Source organism: Phoca vitulina, unplaced genomic scaffold (genome assembly GCF_004348235.1).
Source record: "Phoca vitulina isolate PV1807 unplaced genomic scaffold, GSC_HSeal_1.0 scaffold78, whole genome shotgun sequence".
NCBI classification, from domain to species: Eukaryota; Metazoa; Chordata; class Mammalia; order Carnivora; family Phocidae; genus Phoca; species Phoca vitulina.
This window is the reverse complement of record NW_022589781.1, coordinates 5,961,808-5,976,266: the sequence shown is the minus strand read 5'-3', so window position 1 is coordinate 5,976,266 and position 14,459 is coordinate 5,961,808. Positions and strand designations below refer to the sequence as shown.

Here is a 14,459-nt window from a genome sequence, read left to right as displayed (position 1 = left end):
CTGTTTTTGTGCCAGTACCATACTGTCTTGATGATGACAGCTTTGTAGTAGAGCTGGAAGTCTGGAATTGTGATGCCGCCAGCTTTGCTTTTCTTTTTCAACATTCCTCTGGCTATGCGGGGTCTTTTCTGGTTCCATACAAATTTTAGGATTATTTGTTCCATTTCTTTGAAGAAAGTGGATGGTATTTTGATGGGGATTGCATTGAATGTGTAGATTGCTCTAGGTAGCATTGACATCTTCACAATATTTGTTCTTCCAATCCATGAGCATGGAACGTTTTTCCATTTCATTGTGTCTTCCTCAATTTCTTCCATGAGTATTTTATAGTTTTCTGAGTATAGATCCTTTGCCTCTTTGGTTAGATTTATTCCTAGGTATCTTATGGTTTTGGGTGCAATTGTAAATGGGATCGACTCCTTAATTTCTCTTCCTTCTGTCTTCTTGTTGGTGTATAGGAATGCCACTGATTTTTGTGCATTGATTTTATATCCTGCCACTTGACTGAATTCCTGTATGAGTTCTAGCAGTTTTGGGGTGGAGTCTTTGGGATTTTCCACATAAAGTATCATATCATCTGCAAAGAGTGAGAGTTTGACTTCTTCTTTGCCAATTTGGATGCCTTTGATTTCTTTTTGTTGTCTGATTGCTGTGGCTAGGACTTCCAATACTATGTTGAATAGCAGTGGTGATAGTGGACATCCCTGCCGCGTTCCTGACCTTAGGGGGAAAGCTCTCAGTTTTTCCCCATTGAGAATGATATTCGCTGTAGGTTTTTCATAGATGGCTTTTATGATATTGAGGTATGTACCCTCTACGCCTATACTCTGAAGAGTTTTGATCAAGAAAGGATGCTGTATTTTGTCAAATGCTTTTTCTGCATCTATTGAGAGGATCATATGATTCTTGTTCTTTCTTTTGTTAATGTATTGTATCACGTTGATTGATTTGCGGATGTTGAACCAACCTTGCAGCCCAGGGATAAATCCGACTTGGTTGTGGTGAATAATCCTTTTAATGTACTGTTGGATCCTATTGGCTAGTATTTTGGTGAGAATTTTTGCATCCATGTTCATCAGGGATATTGGTCTGTAATTCTCCTTTTTGATGGGGTCTTTGTCTGGTTTTGGGATCAAGGTAATGCTGGCCTCATAAAATGAGTTTGGAAGTTTTCCTTCCATTTCTATTTTTTGGAACAGTTTCAGAAGGATAGGTATTAATTCTTCTTGAAATGTTTGGTAGAATTCCCCTGGGAAGCCATCTGGCCCTGGGCTTTTGTGTTTTGGGAGATTTTTGATGACTGCTTCTATTTCCTTAGTGGTTATAGGTCTGTTCAGGTGTTCTATTTCTTCCTGGTTCAGTTTTGGTAGTTGATAGATCTCTAGGAATGCATCCATTACTTCCAGGTTATCTAATTTGCTGGCATAGAGTTGCTCATAATATGTTCTTATAATTGTTTGTATTTCTTTGGTGTTGGTTGTGATTTCTCCTCTTTCATTCATGATTTTGTTGATTTGGGTCATTTCTCTTTTCTTCTTGATAAGTCTGGCCAGGGGCTTATCAATCTTGTTAATTCTTTCAAAGAACCAGCTCCTAGTTTCGTTGATCTGTTCTACTGTTCTTTTGGTTTCTATTTCATTGATTTCTGCTCTGATCTTTATTATTTCTCTTCTCCTGCTGGGTTTAGGCTTTATTTGCTGTTCTTTCTCCAGCTCCTTTAGGTGTAGGGTTAGGTTGTGTACTTGAGACCTTTCTTGTTTCTTGAGAAAGGCTTGTATTGCTATATACTTTCCTCTTAGGACTGCCTTTGCTGTATCCCAAAGATTTTGAATAGTTGTGTTTTCATTTTCATTGGTTTCCATGAATTTTTTTAATTCTTCTTTAATTTCCTGGTTGACCCATTCATTCTTCAGTAGGATGCTCTTTAGCCTCCATGTATTTGAGTTCTTTCCAACTTTCCTCTTGTGATTGAGTTCTAGTTTCAAAGCATTCATTCCTGGTCCTTCTTATTGAAACAGGAAGGTCTTCCTTCCTCAGCTGGCCCAGTACTTTTCTCTTTGAGGATACATTGTTACTATGATCCCTTCTGCAGAGACATTGCTAGTTTCTGACATGCGTTTTCCATCCCAGGATCCCATCCGGGACCCGCCTACATGTAGCCATCATGTCTTCTCAGGCTCCTTTTGGCTCTGAAAATTTCTCCAACTTCCCTTGTTTTTGGTTACCTTGACAATGTTGAGTACTAGCCAGGCATTTTGTAGAGTGTTCTTCAGTGGGGACTTTGATGTTCGTCTCAAGATCAGACAGGGGGGAAGCATTTTGGGGAGGGAGACCATAGAGGTCGTGTCCTGTCAGCACATTATATCAAGAGTATATATTATCAACACAACTCATCCTTTATGCTAACCTTGATCACCTGGTTGAGATTGTGTTCATGAGATTTCCCCATTGTCAATTTACTCTTTTTTCCCTTTTCATTTCTTTGGGGAAAAAAAAACACTATGTGCAGCCCATGTTCAAGAGTAGAAGTGATTTCATTACATTACATTTCATTTACATTGATTATATGTATCTAAAGAGAGTTCAGCAGGAGGACACAAGGAAAAAAACATCGGACCCAAGTCATCTCTGTCCAGAACACCCACTGTGAGAGTGGTGGTGGTTTGTCGTTCATTATGGTGGAATCTAGAGTGTCTTTACTTTCATAGCATTTTGTTATTTTGAAAACTTATTCCATTTTTTTCTGTCTCCTTAAAATTCTATTCTGTACAACTCCAAAAAGTAATTATACTTACATTCATGTTCATAGCAGCACTATTCACCATGGCCAAAAGTTGGCAGCAGTCAAAATATCCACCAATGAATGAATGGGTAGACAAATTTTGTTATATATATATATATATATATATATATATATATATATATATATATATATATATTTGGGATACACACACACAATGGCACAGCCACGAGAAGGAATGAAGTACTGACATACACTACAACATGGATAAACATTGCACACATTAATGCAAAGTGAAAAACACCAGATAAAAACATGAAACATCCAGGATAGGTAAAGCCACCCAGACACATTGGTGACTGCCAGGGGCTGAGAGAGCAGGGGTGGGGAAAGAAGGCTTGAGGAGTGTAAGGCTTCTTTTTGGGATGAAATGTTTGGGGGACGGATAGAGGTGGCAGAAGCACAACAGCGTCAATGTGCCAAATGCCACTGAACTGTTCACTTTACAGTGGCTAATTTTATGGTATGTGCATTTACCTCATTGATTTTTTTTTTAAAGTAATATACTCGGTTACCAGTGGGGATGGGGGGTAGGGGAAACAGGTGCTGGGGATTAAGGAGGGCACTTGTGATGAGCATGGGGTGAGGTATGGAAGCGTTGAATCACTATATTGTACACCTGACACTAATATTACACTGCATGTTAAGAAAGTAATATATGAATGGACTGACATTTTATTTTATGTTGCTTAGTGTTTTCCTGTGTGACATTTACCAGACATCGATATTTGCTTACCAGTTAAAAATACTCTCAAGCTTTGTGCACAACTCTGCATTTCAGTTATGTTCTTTCCCAATCTCGTTGCTCAAGAAATGTTGTAAGGAAGGGTTCTAGGGTAAAATCTCAGAAGGCTGAAAAATCTTTGTTGGTGGAATTTGCCTATACAACCATTTAGGAATACAATAACTCTGGGACTCCAGCTTCTCTAGTGTTTAGAACCATTATAAGACAGAGTGTGGTCAAATCATGGGGAAAAATGTTTAAATTTCCAGAGTGTGAAGACCACTAAGAGTTTCAGAGTTGATATAAAGGCTATTTTAATGATATTTGAGATTGAACATATACAGAAAGAAGTCTTCTTTTATCTCACTAAAAAACAGAAATTTCTGGAAACGAAGATGCCATGAATGGTTATGGCCATCGGGAAAACAAACCGAACTAGCAAGCAGTAACTCCTACATGAACACACGTTATCACAACATTCTTATCTCCTGCTCATTCTCATTAGAAACCCATGTGTTCCCACAGAAACCTCTTCTCCCTGCTTCCCCAGAAAGGTAGGTTGCAGACCCTGGTCCTTAGCACTTCAGGGAGCCATTCCTGCTTGCCACATATGCATGGGAAGGATTTTGCCCTGTTACTCGGTCTTTTGTCAGCGCAATCTGCAAGTCCCCAATTAGTACATGGAAGAGCATGGAGGAAAATATAATTCCCCCTTCTCAAAAAAGGGGAAACTATAACTGAGATTAATGACTACAAGATTAGAGTAATAATTATGATTGGCTGAATTTACAGGGTATACAGATTTTTAAGAAGTCCTTCTTTAATTGTTGTAAATTTTCCCTGTCTGCTCATTATATTCAAAACAGTTGAAAGTACAGTACGGACACTAAATGATACGTGAGATAATTTTGGTGGTCCACAAGTTAGCCTTTAAAATTATACGGTTTAGGGGTGCCTGGGTGGCTCAGTCATTAAGCGTCTGCCTTCGGCTCAGGTCATGATCCCAGGGTCCTGGGATCGAGCCCTGCATCAGGCTCCCTTGCTCAGCGGGAAGCCTGCTTCTCCCTCTCCCACTCCCCCTGCTTGTGTTCCCTCTCTCGCTGTGTCTCTCTCTGTCAAATAAATAAATAAAATCTTAAAAAAATATATACTGTTTACATGTATGAAATGTGAGTACATATAGAAAAATCTTTTTTTTTTTATTGAAGGCATATTAGTCTCAGATGTACTATAGTGATTCAACATGTAATGTTATGCGGTGCTAACCACAAGTGTAGTACCTCTGCCATCACCCAGCATCACTATAATATCATTGATGGTATTTCCTATGCTTTGCTTTTTATTTCCATGGCTTATTAATTCCATAACAAGAAACCTGTTTCTCCCACTCCCCTTCACCCATTTGCCCACCCCCCCCCCCCCCCCCCCGCCGGCAACCACTATTTTGTTGAAAAATCTTAATTTGGCATAAATTCATGGATTTATTTTAAATTTTAAAAACTACAACTGGCTTATCAAACTTACCATTTTAAAATTATGATTGCTTGGGATTAAGTCTTTCAAAAGACCAAATCAACCTAAGTTTATAAAAAATATTAGATAAATTACATTTTACATGGTATGGATGTGGCAAAATGTTTTCATACTCAGAAGCAGTATTTCTACACTTGTATGCCACACAAGGTTACCCCTCATATGCTATCACCAAGTCACTGTAGTAGACAGAGTAGAGTATTTATCCAAACTCTTTCCTTCAGTCTGTCGGCAACAAATCTCACTGTTCTCTACCTCTTTGGGTCATTGTCACTACTCCATCATACGGGTACAAGTGAATAAGGGTGGGTGTATGTATCATTCCCAAAATACATAATGTAGACTGTCAGGGAAGAAAAATAATTTTCTCTCCACCCTTCTAGCTTCTTGGCTGAGACCTCATGTAATAGAAAACAGATTAGCAGGAGAAAAGCCCAAGCAGTTTAATGATATGTACACCTACTGTAGACACACAGATACCAGGAAAACTGAGTAACTCCCCCAAATGGCCAAAGCTATCACCTTCAATACCAACTCCAGCTAAAGACTAAAGAAGATGTGGGGGCGGGGGAGAGCCAGGTTTTCAGGCAAAGCACAGTCAACACGGGAGTCGCTGTCTTGCAGGTGCACGTCCAGACCCTCCCCACAGACGGGAGCTTGTCCAGATTCAGTCATTCTCATCTTCCTGGTGGGAGAGGGATGCCCTTGCAGGTGGAGACTTCCTGTCTAAGTGCAAAGTGCTCTTCCAACAGGGAAGGGTTTCTACATGGTTTTCAGAGCTCCTCTGTTGTTTGCTGGTTTGAAAACATAATCAGCCTAAAATAATCCTTATGCCAGGGAGGTGTATTTTGGGGTGATGTATCCTGCTCCCCTTCATCTCTATAAACAGACAGGTAGCACTGAAAAGATACCAGCTGCCTCTCTACACATGTGGAGCCTCCCCACAATTTGTTGTTAAAATTTATTATAAAACATAAGGAAAAATGGAAGTAGTTCTCCTGAACACTGCTCTCGTGTAAGCCCATGGAAAGCCTTAGTACTTCCCCTAGTTTAGAACCAAATTTGATCTAAAAAATTCATCTAAAACATAGCCCCTGGCAATTCAGATAAAAACCGAAATGAAAAGAACCTTTTGCTCTTTCTAGTAAAATGTTACTGCTCAAGACTGTTCTAGATAAAAGAAATACCATTCTAAATTGGGAGTGGTATAAATAAAACATAATTACTTGCATGAATGTTTTATATGATTTCCTGAAGTCTATATTTCCATTCATTGCTATGTGAGAATCCAAAACATATTAAAAACTGCCCCCCCAAATTCCTTTCTCCCACTTCATTCCTCATTTCTCTTATTTCCTTTATGAGATTAAGATATTTTTCATTTTAAAATATTTAAAAATAAGACAATATTTCATTGATTTAGAAACTATAGCTATAACTGGCAAGCAAGAATATATCTCTTAAAAGTTATTCAAGTTTGTTTACTTTATATTTTCTCAATGTGTATTATTCTTTCACATGTCACTTACACTTTTGCTAACATTACATGAAACCTTTAATTAGATGCCATAAAAACAAGTCACTATTTAACTATTGTGAGTTCAGCTGTGCAAGGAATTGCAGGTGATACAAAGAACAATCCAGCGTCAAAGCTGAAATGCCGGAATTTAAAAGCACACATGTATCTTCAACATTGAATCAAGAAAGCCATAAGAAATATTCAGGAAAGTGTGGGATGTGACCTAGCTGGAACATTCCATCAGTGTTTCTCAGGAAAGCCACACTGACATGGTCCTGGAATCTTTAGCATCTTTATTGAAAGCCTCCAGTCCTCTGGCCCCAGATGATGGCAACACGATGTACAACTCTTCGGGATCATATTAGAACATATGCAAGCATAGCACAGACACCCGCTGTCTTTGAATGAATTATTTACTAAATAAGTAGAAATTTTCATCAATACTTTGCAAGGAAAAACTAATTTCTTTCTAAGCACAGAGAACTTCAAAGATATTTACTTTTAGAAATAGCTCGGAGATAACTAATTCATTGTCACAATCCGCACTTTTTACCAAGCACATTTTTTGTAAAATTTCAAATATTTACACTATGACAATGTTAAGGCAATAAAACACCTCTGTCAGATGATAAGTGAGGCTTCAATCCCTTTATCCCAATTAAAAGGCTTTCTTGCTGTAAAATGGTTTAATTGCCCACTATTCTTTGATCAAATGAGATAAATGCTAATTTCTAATTCACTCAGTACCTGCTCTTATTTAGAAGCGTATTAAGTTAAATATTGGTTGTTTGGAGTGGGGCCAGGAATGATGTAGACTCTACCCAATACTATGAAATTACACTAATCTCGGTTTTAAAGTGAGTATGGAACAGGCATGCTGATCTTCTGATTTCTTGCTGAGCCATAGGAACCTCAGAATAGAGACTTCCAACATTTACATATCAGTATTCAAGTGGTTTGCAGATTAAAAAAAAAAAAAATGGCTAGAAGCACCTACTAGACTGACTCATTGATACATATATTAAAGACTCTCTCATTACCTTATCAGGTATTTGCAGTAGAGAAAGAAAAAAAATTGCAACATAATTAGAGTTGCCCTGAGTCTTCTAACCCTGACTCAGTTACTGAAGACCAGGGAGGTGTTTGTCTTGCTTCTGCCCACCGATGATAGATGGGATATCACTGACTGAAAATTTAAAACTTATCCTAGAGTAACTTGATTCTGTTAGATTCCTTTATGCAAACGAGAAAAAATAGGCAACAAGATTGTGTAGGTCTAAACCATTTTAGAAGTGAGTTTTTTTTTCTTGAAAGTGTTTTTTTGTTTGTTTGTTTGAAATGCTTACCTAATTTTCCTTAATTTTCATGCATACTAGTAGATAGAAGAACATGATATTTTACATCTCCACATGCTTACGTGTCTTTACAACTGGAACATTTTATATTTGTTAACCACCAAGCATCATCTTCCTATTTCACTCCTATTCCCCAGAATACACCCAGGAAATAGGCAGAGCTAAAAACAATGGGTGTACACTTTAGGACTTATTCCACAATTAGTAGGAGGTAGAGGTGAGGGAAGGTCAGAGTGGGGGCTAGTTTTGAAAAGTTGTTTACATAAATTGATATCCAAAAGTGTACAAAGTGATTTTTTTTACATCCAAGCCCATATAATTATAATGTTTACATACTGTTCTTTTTTTTTTTTTTTAAAGATTTATTTATTTATTTATTTGAGAGAGAGAGAGAATGAGAGAGCAAGCACATGAGAGGGGGGAGGGTCAGAGGGAGAAGCAGACTCCCTGCCGAGCAGGGAGCCCGATGCGGGACTCGATCGAGGGACTCCAGGATCATGACCTGAGCCGAAGGCAGTCGCTCAACCAACTGAGCCACCCAGGCGCCCTACATACTGTTCTGAATATTCATAGTATTAAGAGAAAAGACAGAGATAAGAAAGAAATAGTATTTTTAGGAATTATATAATATCTTATTATGAAAGACAACTAGTGTCCCTATTCTAGATTTTTGATATTGGAGAAAATATTAAATTTGCCCTGTTATTGATAAGGTAACTTAGAAATTACCCTGGCTATGATTCTAAATTAAATGTAAAGTTTTTCTTTCTGACAATTAATCAAGAGCTCTTGAGTACCTAAGAATCCTTAGTATTTCCGTCAGGATAATGCTAATACAAAAGAGAGCTGGTTTTGAATAATATCTATGTATAAAGAGATGAGTTTGATTCCTTTGTGATTTAGGATAATATATCAAAATTGGGAGTTTGTGGTACAGACTATATTGGACATTTCCATAGAAAGAAAACCCACTGATCTCTGGGTATCTCTGAACTTTCTCTTTTTAGACTTCTTTTCCTTCTGTTTTCTAGAAATAATCATTCCCTCATTGCATATTCATATTTAAAATGAACCATGGGTAATAATGTTGCAAATATTCTCAATAAAACGAGTGACAAGTTTTCTTATTTATGCTAACCAAAACTCTCCTGGCTTATTTAAGAGTAACAACATGCCCACATGGATAAAAAGAAACTTCCTAATTATGTGAAATTTGAATAGTTTCCTTTGCACATCAATCAAATCTTTGTACCATAAGTAAAGCCAGATCCAAACTGAGTGATTTCAGTAATTTATCATCAGACCTCTACCCTCTTAGGTACCATCTACTTTAAAATCAAAATCAATCGCTCATATTTCCACTCTCTTTATGACTTCAAGAGAATAATGTAGGTTTTAATGTACATGATCTACAATGTACATTGATTTACATACCATTGACAATAATTAAAAAACCCAAAGAATATAAAAATATAATCAGAAACATATAACAATCTGTGGATTTCATGATTCTATATAAATATAAAAATATAAATTATATAGATGAAGGGGTTCAGGACAGCACCCCCCCTGCAAATGTACAACTTTGGCATATTGTGAGCTGAAGGCGCCTGAGACTGTGCAGACTCAAGATAAATTCTGTCCTTCTCTTAAGGAAGAACCTAAATTGGGGTCTCCCAGAATAAAAGTTATTAACAGAGATAAATTTTATCTGAGTGACCCACCTGTATGGTAGGGCAAACATCTAATTATCAGACATATGCTTTTCTTACCATCCTATGAAGTGCATCCCTTTCCTCTGAAGCCCCAGACCCCCACCTCCTTCTCCCTAGTTCAGGATGACACAGAGACCTCATCCTGCCTGAATGCCTTTGGAATTTCCACATCTGTGTGGATTCCCCATATGTACACCTATTACATTTGATTTTTGTCTGTGAATCTGTCTCATGTCAATTTGATCCTGAGTCCAGCTAGAAGGACCTTTGGAGAGGACAGGGATTCTTGCTCCCCGACATAGACGTTGGCATATACAAAGCAGTCCATGTTTAACAACCATCTCTCTGAGAGAAGAAGCTCTGATTTGTAGCATTTGTCACTTTCCATACTCTAGGCTCTACCACCATGACCACAAATGTGAGGTCATTGAACTTGGAGCTGGGAAGAGACCCACAATCGGTCCTTAAGCAAGTAGGAGTCAGCTTTTCAGTTCCAACAACCCACTGTTTTAAGTAATGTATGTGTCTAAGATGTAGAGGCAATGAAGAATTCTTCACCATTTGTTGGGGGGGGGGGTGATGTGTTGTAATACTTTGGAAAATAATATGGTGCTATTTAGTAAGATTAAAAGTATATGCTTATACATTCATAATAAACATAAGTTTCTCATAGTAATTCCATTTTTAAATTATCCATTTTTTAAAAGATTTTATTTATTTATTTGAGAGAGAAAGAGAGTATGTGAGCAATGGGGGAGGGACAGAGGGAGAGAATCTTAAGCAGATTCCCAGCTGAGTGCGGAGCCAGACGCAAGGCTCCATCCCAGGACCCTGAGATCATGACCTGAGCCCAAATCAAGAGTCAGATGCTTACGCTTAACTGACTGAGTCACCCAGGAGCCCCTAAATGATCCATTTTTGAACTATGAAGTGCCAGTAGTTAAGTAGTTTATAGAATACTGTAACGATATGAGAATATATTCCAAGCATTTGTCTTAAGTATTATTTGTGGTTGTTAACTTGCTAATCTTCACAAGAAGTCTATGTGGTGTGTTTTATTAATATCGTCATTTTACTAGGTAGGAAACTGAGGTACAACATCTGCCCAAAGTCACCCAGCTAGTCAATGGCAGCACTGGCATTTAAATCCAGGTAATGGTGGTTCGAGAATTCATGCTTTTGCCACAATATTGCACTCACTGCCTCTCACGAGAGTCATGAGGGTAGATATCATCCCATGCCAAAAAACAAAAAAATGGAAAGTATAGTTGGATTAATTATAATGCATCCTAATTTTGGTATATTCTAAAATCATTAAAAGGATATCGCTCTGAAAATTTTTAAAAACACCAAAAAGCTTCTAATCTCCTATATTTAACATTCACATTTTATACTGTCTGATTTAAGTTTATAATAAAAATTGTTACAGATAAATTAACCCTTTCTTTAATTTCTTGCCAATTCCATCCCTTCCTTTCGATGATTCATGCATATCCTTCTATTTCATAATTTTATCCCTGAAATGCTAAAAATTTAACACTCCCTCCCTCACTTATGGGCAGTCTAGCAAATTGCATACAAATTGTTTCAGGTGTCTTTATAAATATTTTAAATTAAATAGCAACTCAGATGTTTTAGCTTGAGTTTCTTTAAAAAAAAAAAAAAGCAACTCATTTTAAATAGCACAATAAAAACTGTTTTCAGATACATTCCAGAGCAATCTTACTTTTCCCTACATTTTATTAGAGATTCTGAGTCAGGCAAGGGAAACTGTATTTTTTCTTCTCATTTTTACTTGCATGGAAATAATCTATAAAAAGAAAGATTTCAGGGTTTTGAGGAACTCAAATCTACTCAATCTACTGAGAGGCCAGTAGATTTTACTTTTTCTTATATCTGCTGTCTGTCTCCACTTTAGCCTCTACCCCTGGACACCAAGACAATCAATTGAAAAACAACCAACTGGAGAATTTTGAACGTAAATCTAGAGATTTGGCTTCAAAAATTAGATTTCTATCTGTGTATCTATATCTACTACCTACCTACTATATATAACAGATAAATTTATATATATTATATATGTTACATAAAATAATTATATTTATATATAAGTAAATATATTTATATATATAAATATATAAAATGATATTAATATAAATATACACAGACAACCCCCCCCCCCCTTTCTGGCAAAATATCTTTTGGGCAAAAATGCCATTGAGTGACACCTTGTTGCATATAAACTGGTTCAGAAGAGCTGGCGGACGATGATTTCCTTTTGCCCCTCTCTGCTGTCTTCCTGTTCTGCCACATGAGTAGGATGACAATGCTTCGGAGCCCTTAAAGGCAGAGGTTGGCTTCAGGGTCTAACAACCTTTTCAGAGCAGGATCCTGTCACTTGCTATGGACCTTCGTCAACACTGGAAGCTATCTGTAGCCAGACCTATCAGTTGTTTGCTGAAGTACTAGCCCCGTTCTTCTTGTTAACAAACTCTTCTTCCCCTTCTCCTTCCTTCCTCCTCCTCCCCCTCTCCTCCTCCTTCTTCTCCCGGCCAAGGTCCCCAGGGTTATCAGTGTGTCCAGCTCCAGGAGATGCAGAGAACTTGGTGTCATCCAGAGGTGATTTCCTCATTCCCCTTTGCTACATACAATCTTCCTCAACCCCCCTTCTCTATGCTGCCCCCTGGGATCCCAGGCTGGGAGGGGACATTGGATGGGAGAGGACTCGGGAAGAGTTTCCTTGCAGACAAAGGAGGAATAAACAAACATAAGAGGAGTCCTAGTTTTGCCCTCTTTCCACCTGCTTACCCTCAGACTTGAAATGCAGTTGTGATGCTTATGGCTGTGGGATTTACTAGCCCCTGACAAATAAGGCATTGGAAAAATAACCAAATTTCAGGAAAGGGGCACAATGTAAGGAGAGAAGTAACCTGAGTCCTTGGTGATATACTTGAGCTGTCAAACCAACCCTTGATCCACAAGAATCTAGGGATTTTATTAAAATGATAATAAAAGTCCATGTTATGGGGCGCCTGGGTGGCTCAGTTGGTTAAGCGACTGCCTTCAGCTCAGGTCATGATCCTGGAGTCCCGGGATTGAGTCCCGCATCAGGCTCCCTGCTCGGCAGGGAGTCTGCTTCTCCCTCTGACCCTCCCCTCTCTCATGTGCTCTCTCTCATTCTCTGTCTTTCAAATAAATAAATAATTTTTTTTAAAAAGCCCATATTACGTAAGACTGTTTTCTGATGTTCTGTTCCTACTGTGCACACATCCTGGTTATGGTCCCAGTCGCTGACACCTAGTGAGCAACTATTCAAGAAATGGCAGCCATGGGAGAGAAGATTGCCGATTGGAAGGTTTTTCTCTTCCTTTAGTGTACTCTGGAATTCCCTGGGGAGTTAATAAAAATGCAAGCATTCCACTTCTACCCTTTGAATTTTTATTCAGAGGGTCTGAGGTTGGGTCCAGGAATCTGCATGTTTAATATCCTCCCAAGGTGATTCTGCTGCTGACATTCCATCTATCACACTTTGAGAAATACTTCAGTGTGAACTGAAGGCAAATTATTGAAGAGTGGGTATGAGTGATTCAGAGGGAAGGAAACAATGAGGAGAAACAATCCTTCTGCCCCCTTCCATCCCACTCCCCATCTAGAAGAATAAAATATACAAATTACGCTGTGGGCAGCCTACCCTGTCCAGCCCATAAACTACACCAAGCACTCTGAGAGCACTTACATATTTCGGGCGCGTTCTTTACTTCGTAAGTTCCCCAGAGGGAAGCTAGGGAAATTGAATACTCACATTAGCTTGGATGATGACAAAGTACTGAGTCTTATCTTCATAGTTGAGCCTCTTCCTTAACACCACATTTCCAGTTAACATGAGGGGAATTTCGAAGGTGTCATTAGATGTCTGCAAATAGGGAAAGATACAGAATCAACTCCTTCAAATATAAGATGAATTAGAGAATGCAGTGTTGCGACCTAGTCTTTTGAAAGTTCTAGAGAGCATGCTTATCATCTGAAAATAGAATATTGCCTGTAAGCTTCATATTTAATACTATCATTTTTTAAAGATGTATTTATTTATCTGAGAGAGCGAAAGAGGGAGGGAGGGGCAGAGGCAGAGAATCTCCAGCAGACTTCCCGCTGAGCATAGAACCAACTAGGGCTCTCTCCCAGGACCCTGACATCATAACCTGAACTGAAACCAAGAGTCGGCCGCTTCACTGACTGAGTCATCCAGGCGCCCCCAATACTCTCGTCATTTTTAAAAACTTTGCATGTTGATCAATGGGTTTCACCAGAGTCATTTTGATAATAACCACAAAACTTATTTCCTGTGACAGTTTTTTGTATATTTTTAGGGTTACCCATCAACAGCCCCAGGATACTTCTAAATCAAAGTTTGGGTATCTGGAAATTTTCCCTGTTACCACCGTTTGTTTTATCAACAAAGAGTTCAAACATTGCCATTTGTGATTTCTATATAATATCCTTTTTTTAAGGCTGGTGTCAGGGGAGGAGGAGGGGAGGGGGATGGGAGGAGGAGGGCAATGGTGATTTGTACTTGGTTCTGTGAGCTCACACATCATTACCCAGAGCAGGTCATTCTTCTGACTGGAAAAAAAAAAAAAAAAAAGGCACTCCTGGCCTATCTCCAAAGAGAGGAAGAACCAGAACCTTTTGGAAACCAGCGTAAATGCTTTTGCTTTAAATGCAATCAGTTCAGGGGCGCCTGGGTGGCTCAGTCGTTGGGCATCTGCTTTCGGCTTGGGTCGTGATCCCGGGGTCCTGGGATCGAGCCCTGCGT

The 14,459-nt window shown here is 38.6% G+C and overlaps 1 protein-coding gene across 4 annotated transcripts in view; it reads right to left on the bottom strand.

The window, feature by feature from the left end:
* LOC116625425 (protocadherin-15-like) overlaps window positions 1-14,459 on the bottom strand; it is a 1,687,848-nt gene that overhangs the window by 454,775 nt on the left and 1,218,614 nt on the right. For all 4 annotated transcript variants that reach the window (XM_032393940.1, XM_032393941.1, XM_032393942.1 and 1 more), the window contains one exon: window positions 13,449-13,559. In XM_032393940.1, the coding sequence (XP_032249831.1) occupies window positions 13,449-13,559 (111 nt within the window). The remainder of the gene's footprint in view (window positions 1-13,448; window positions 13,560-14,459) is intronic.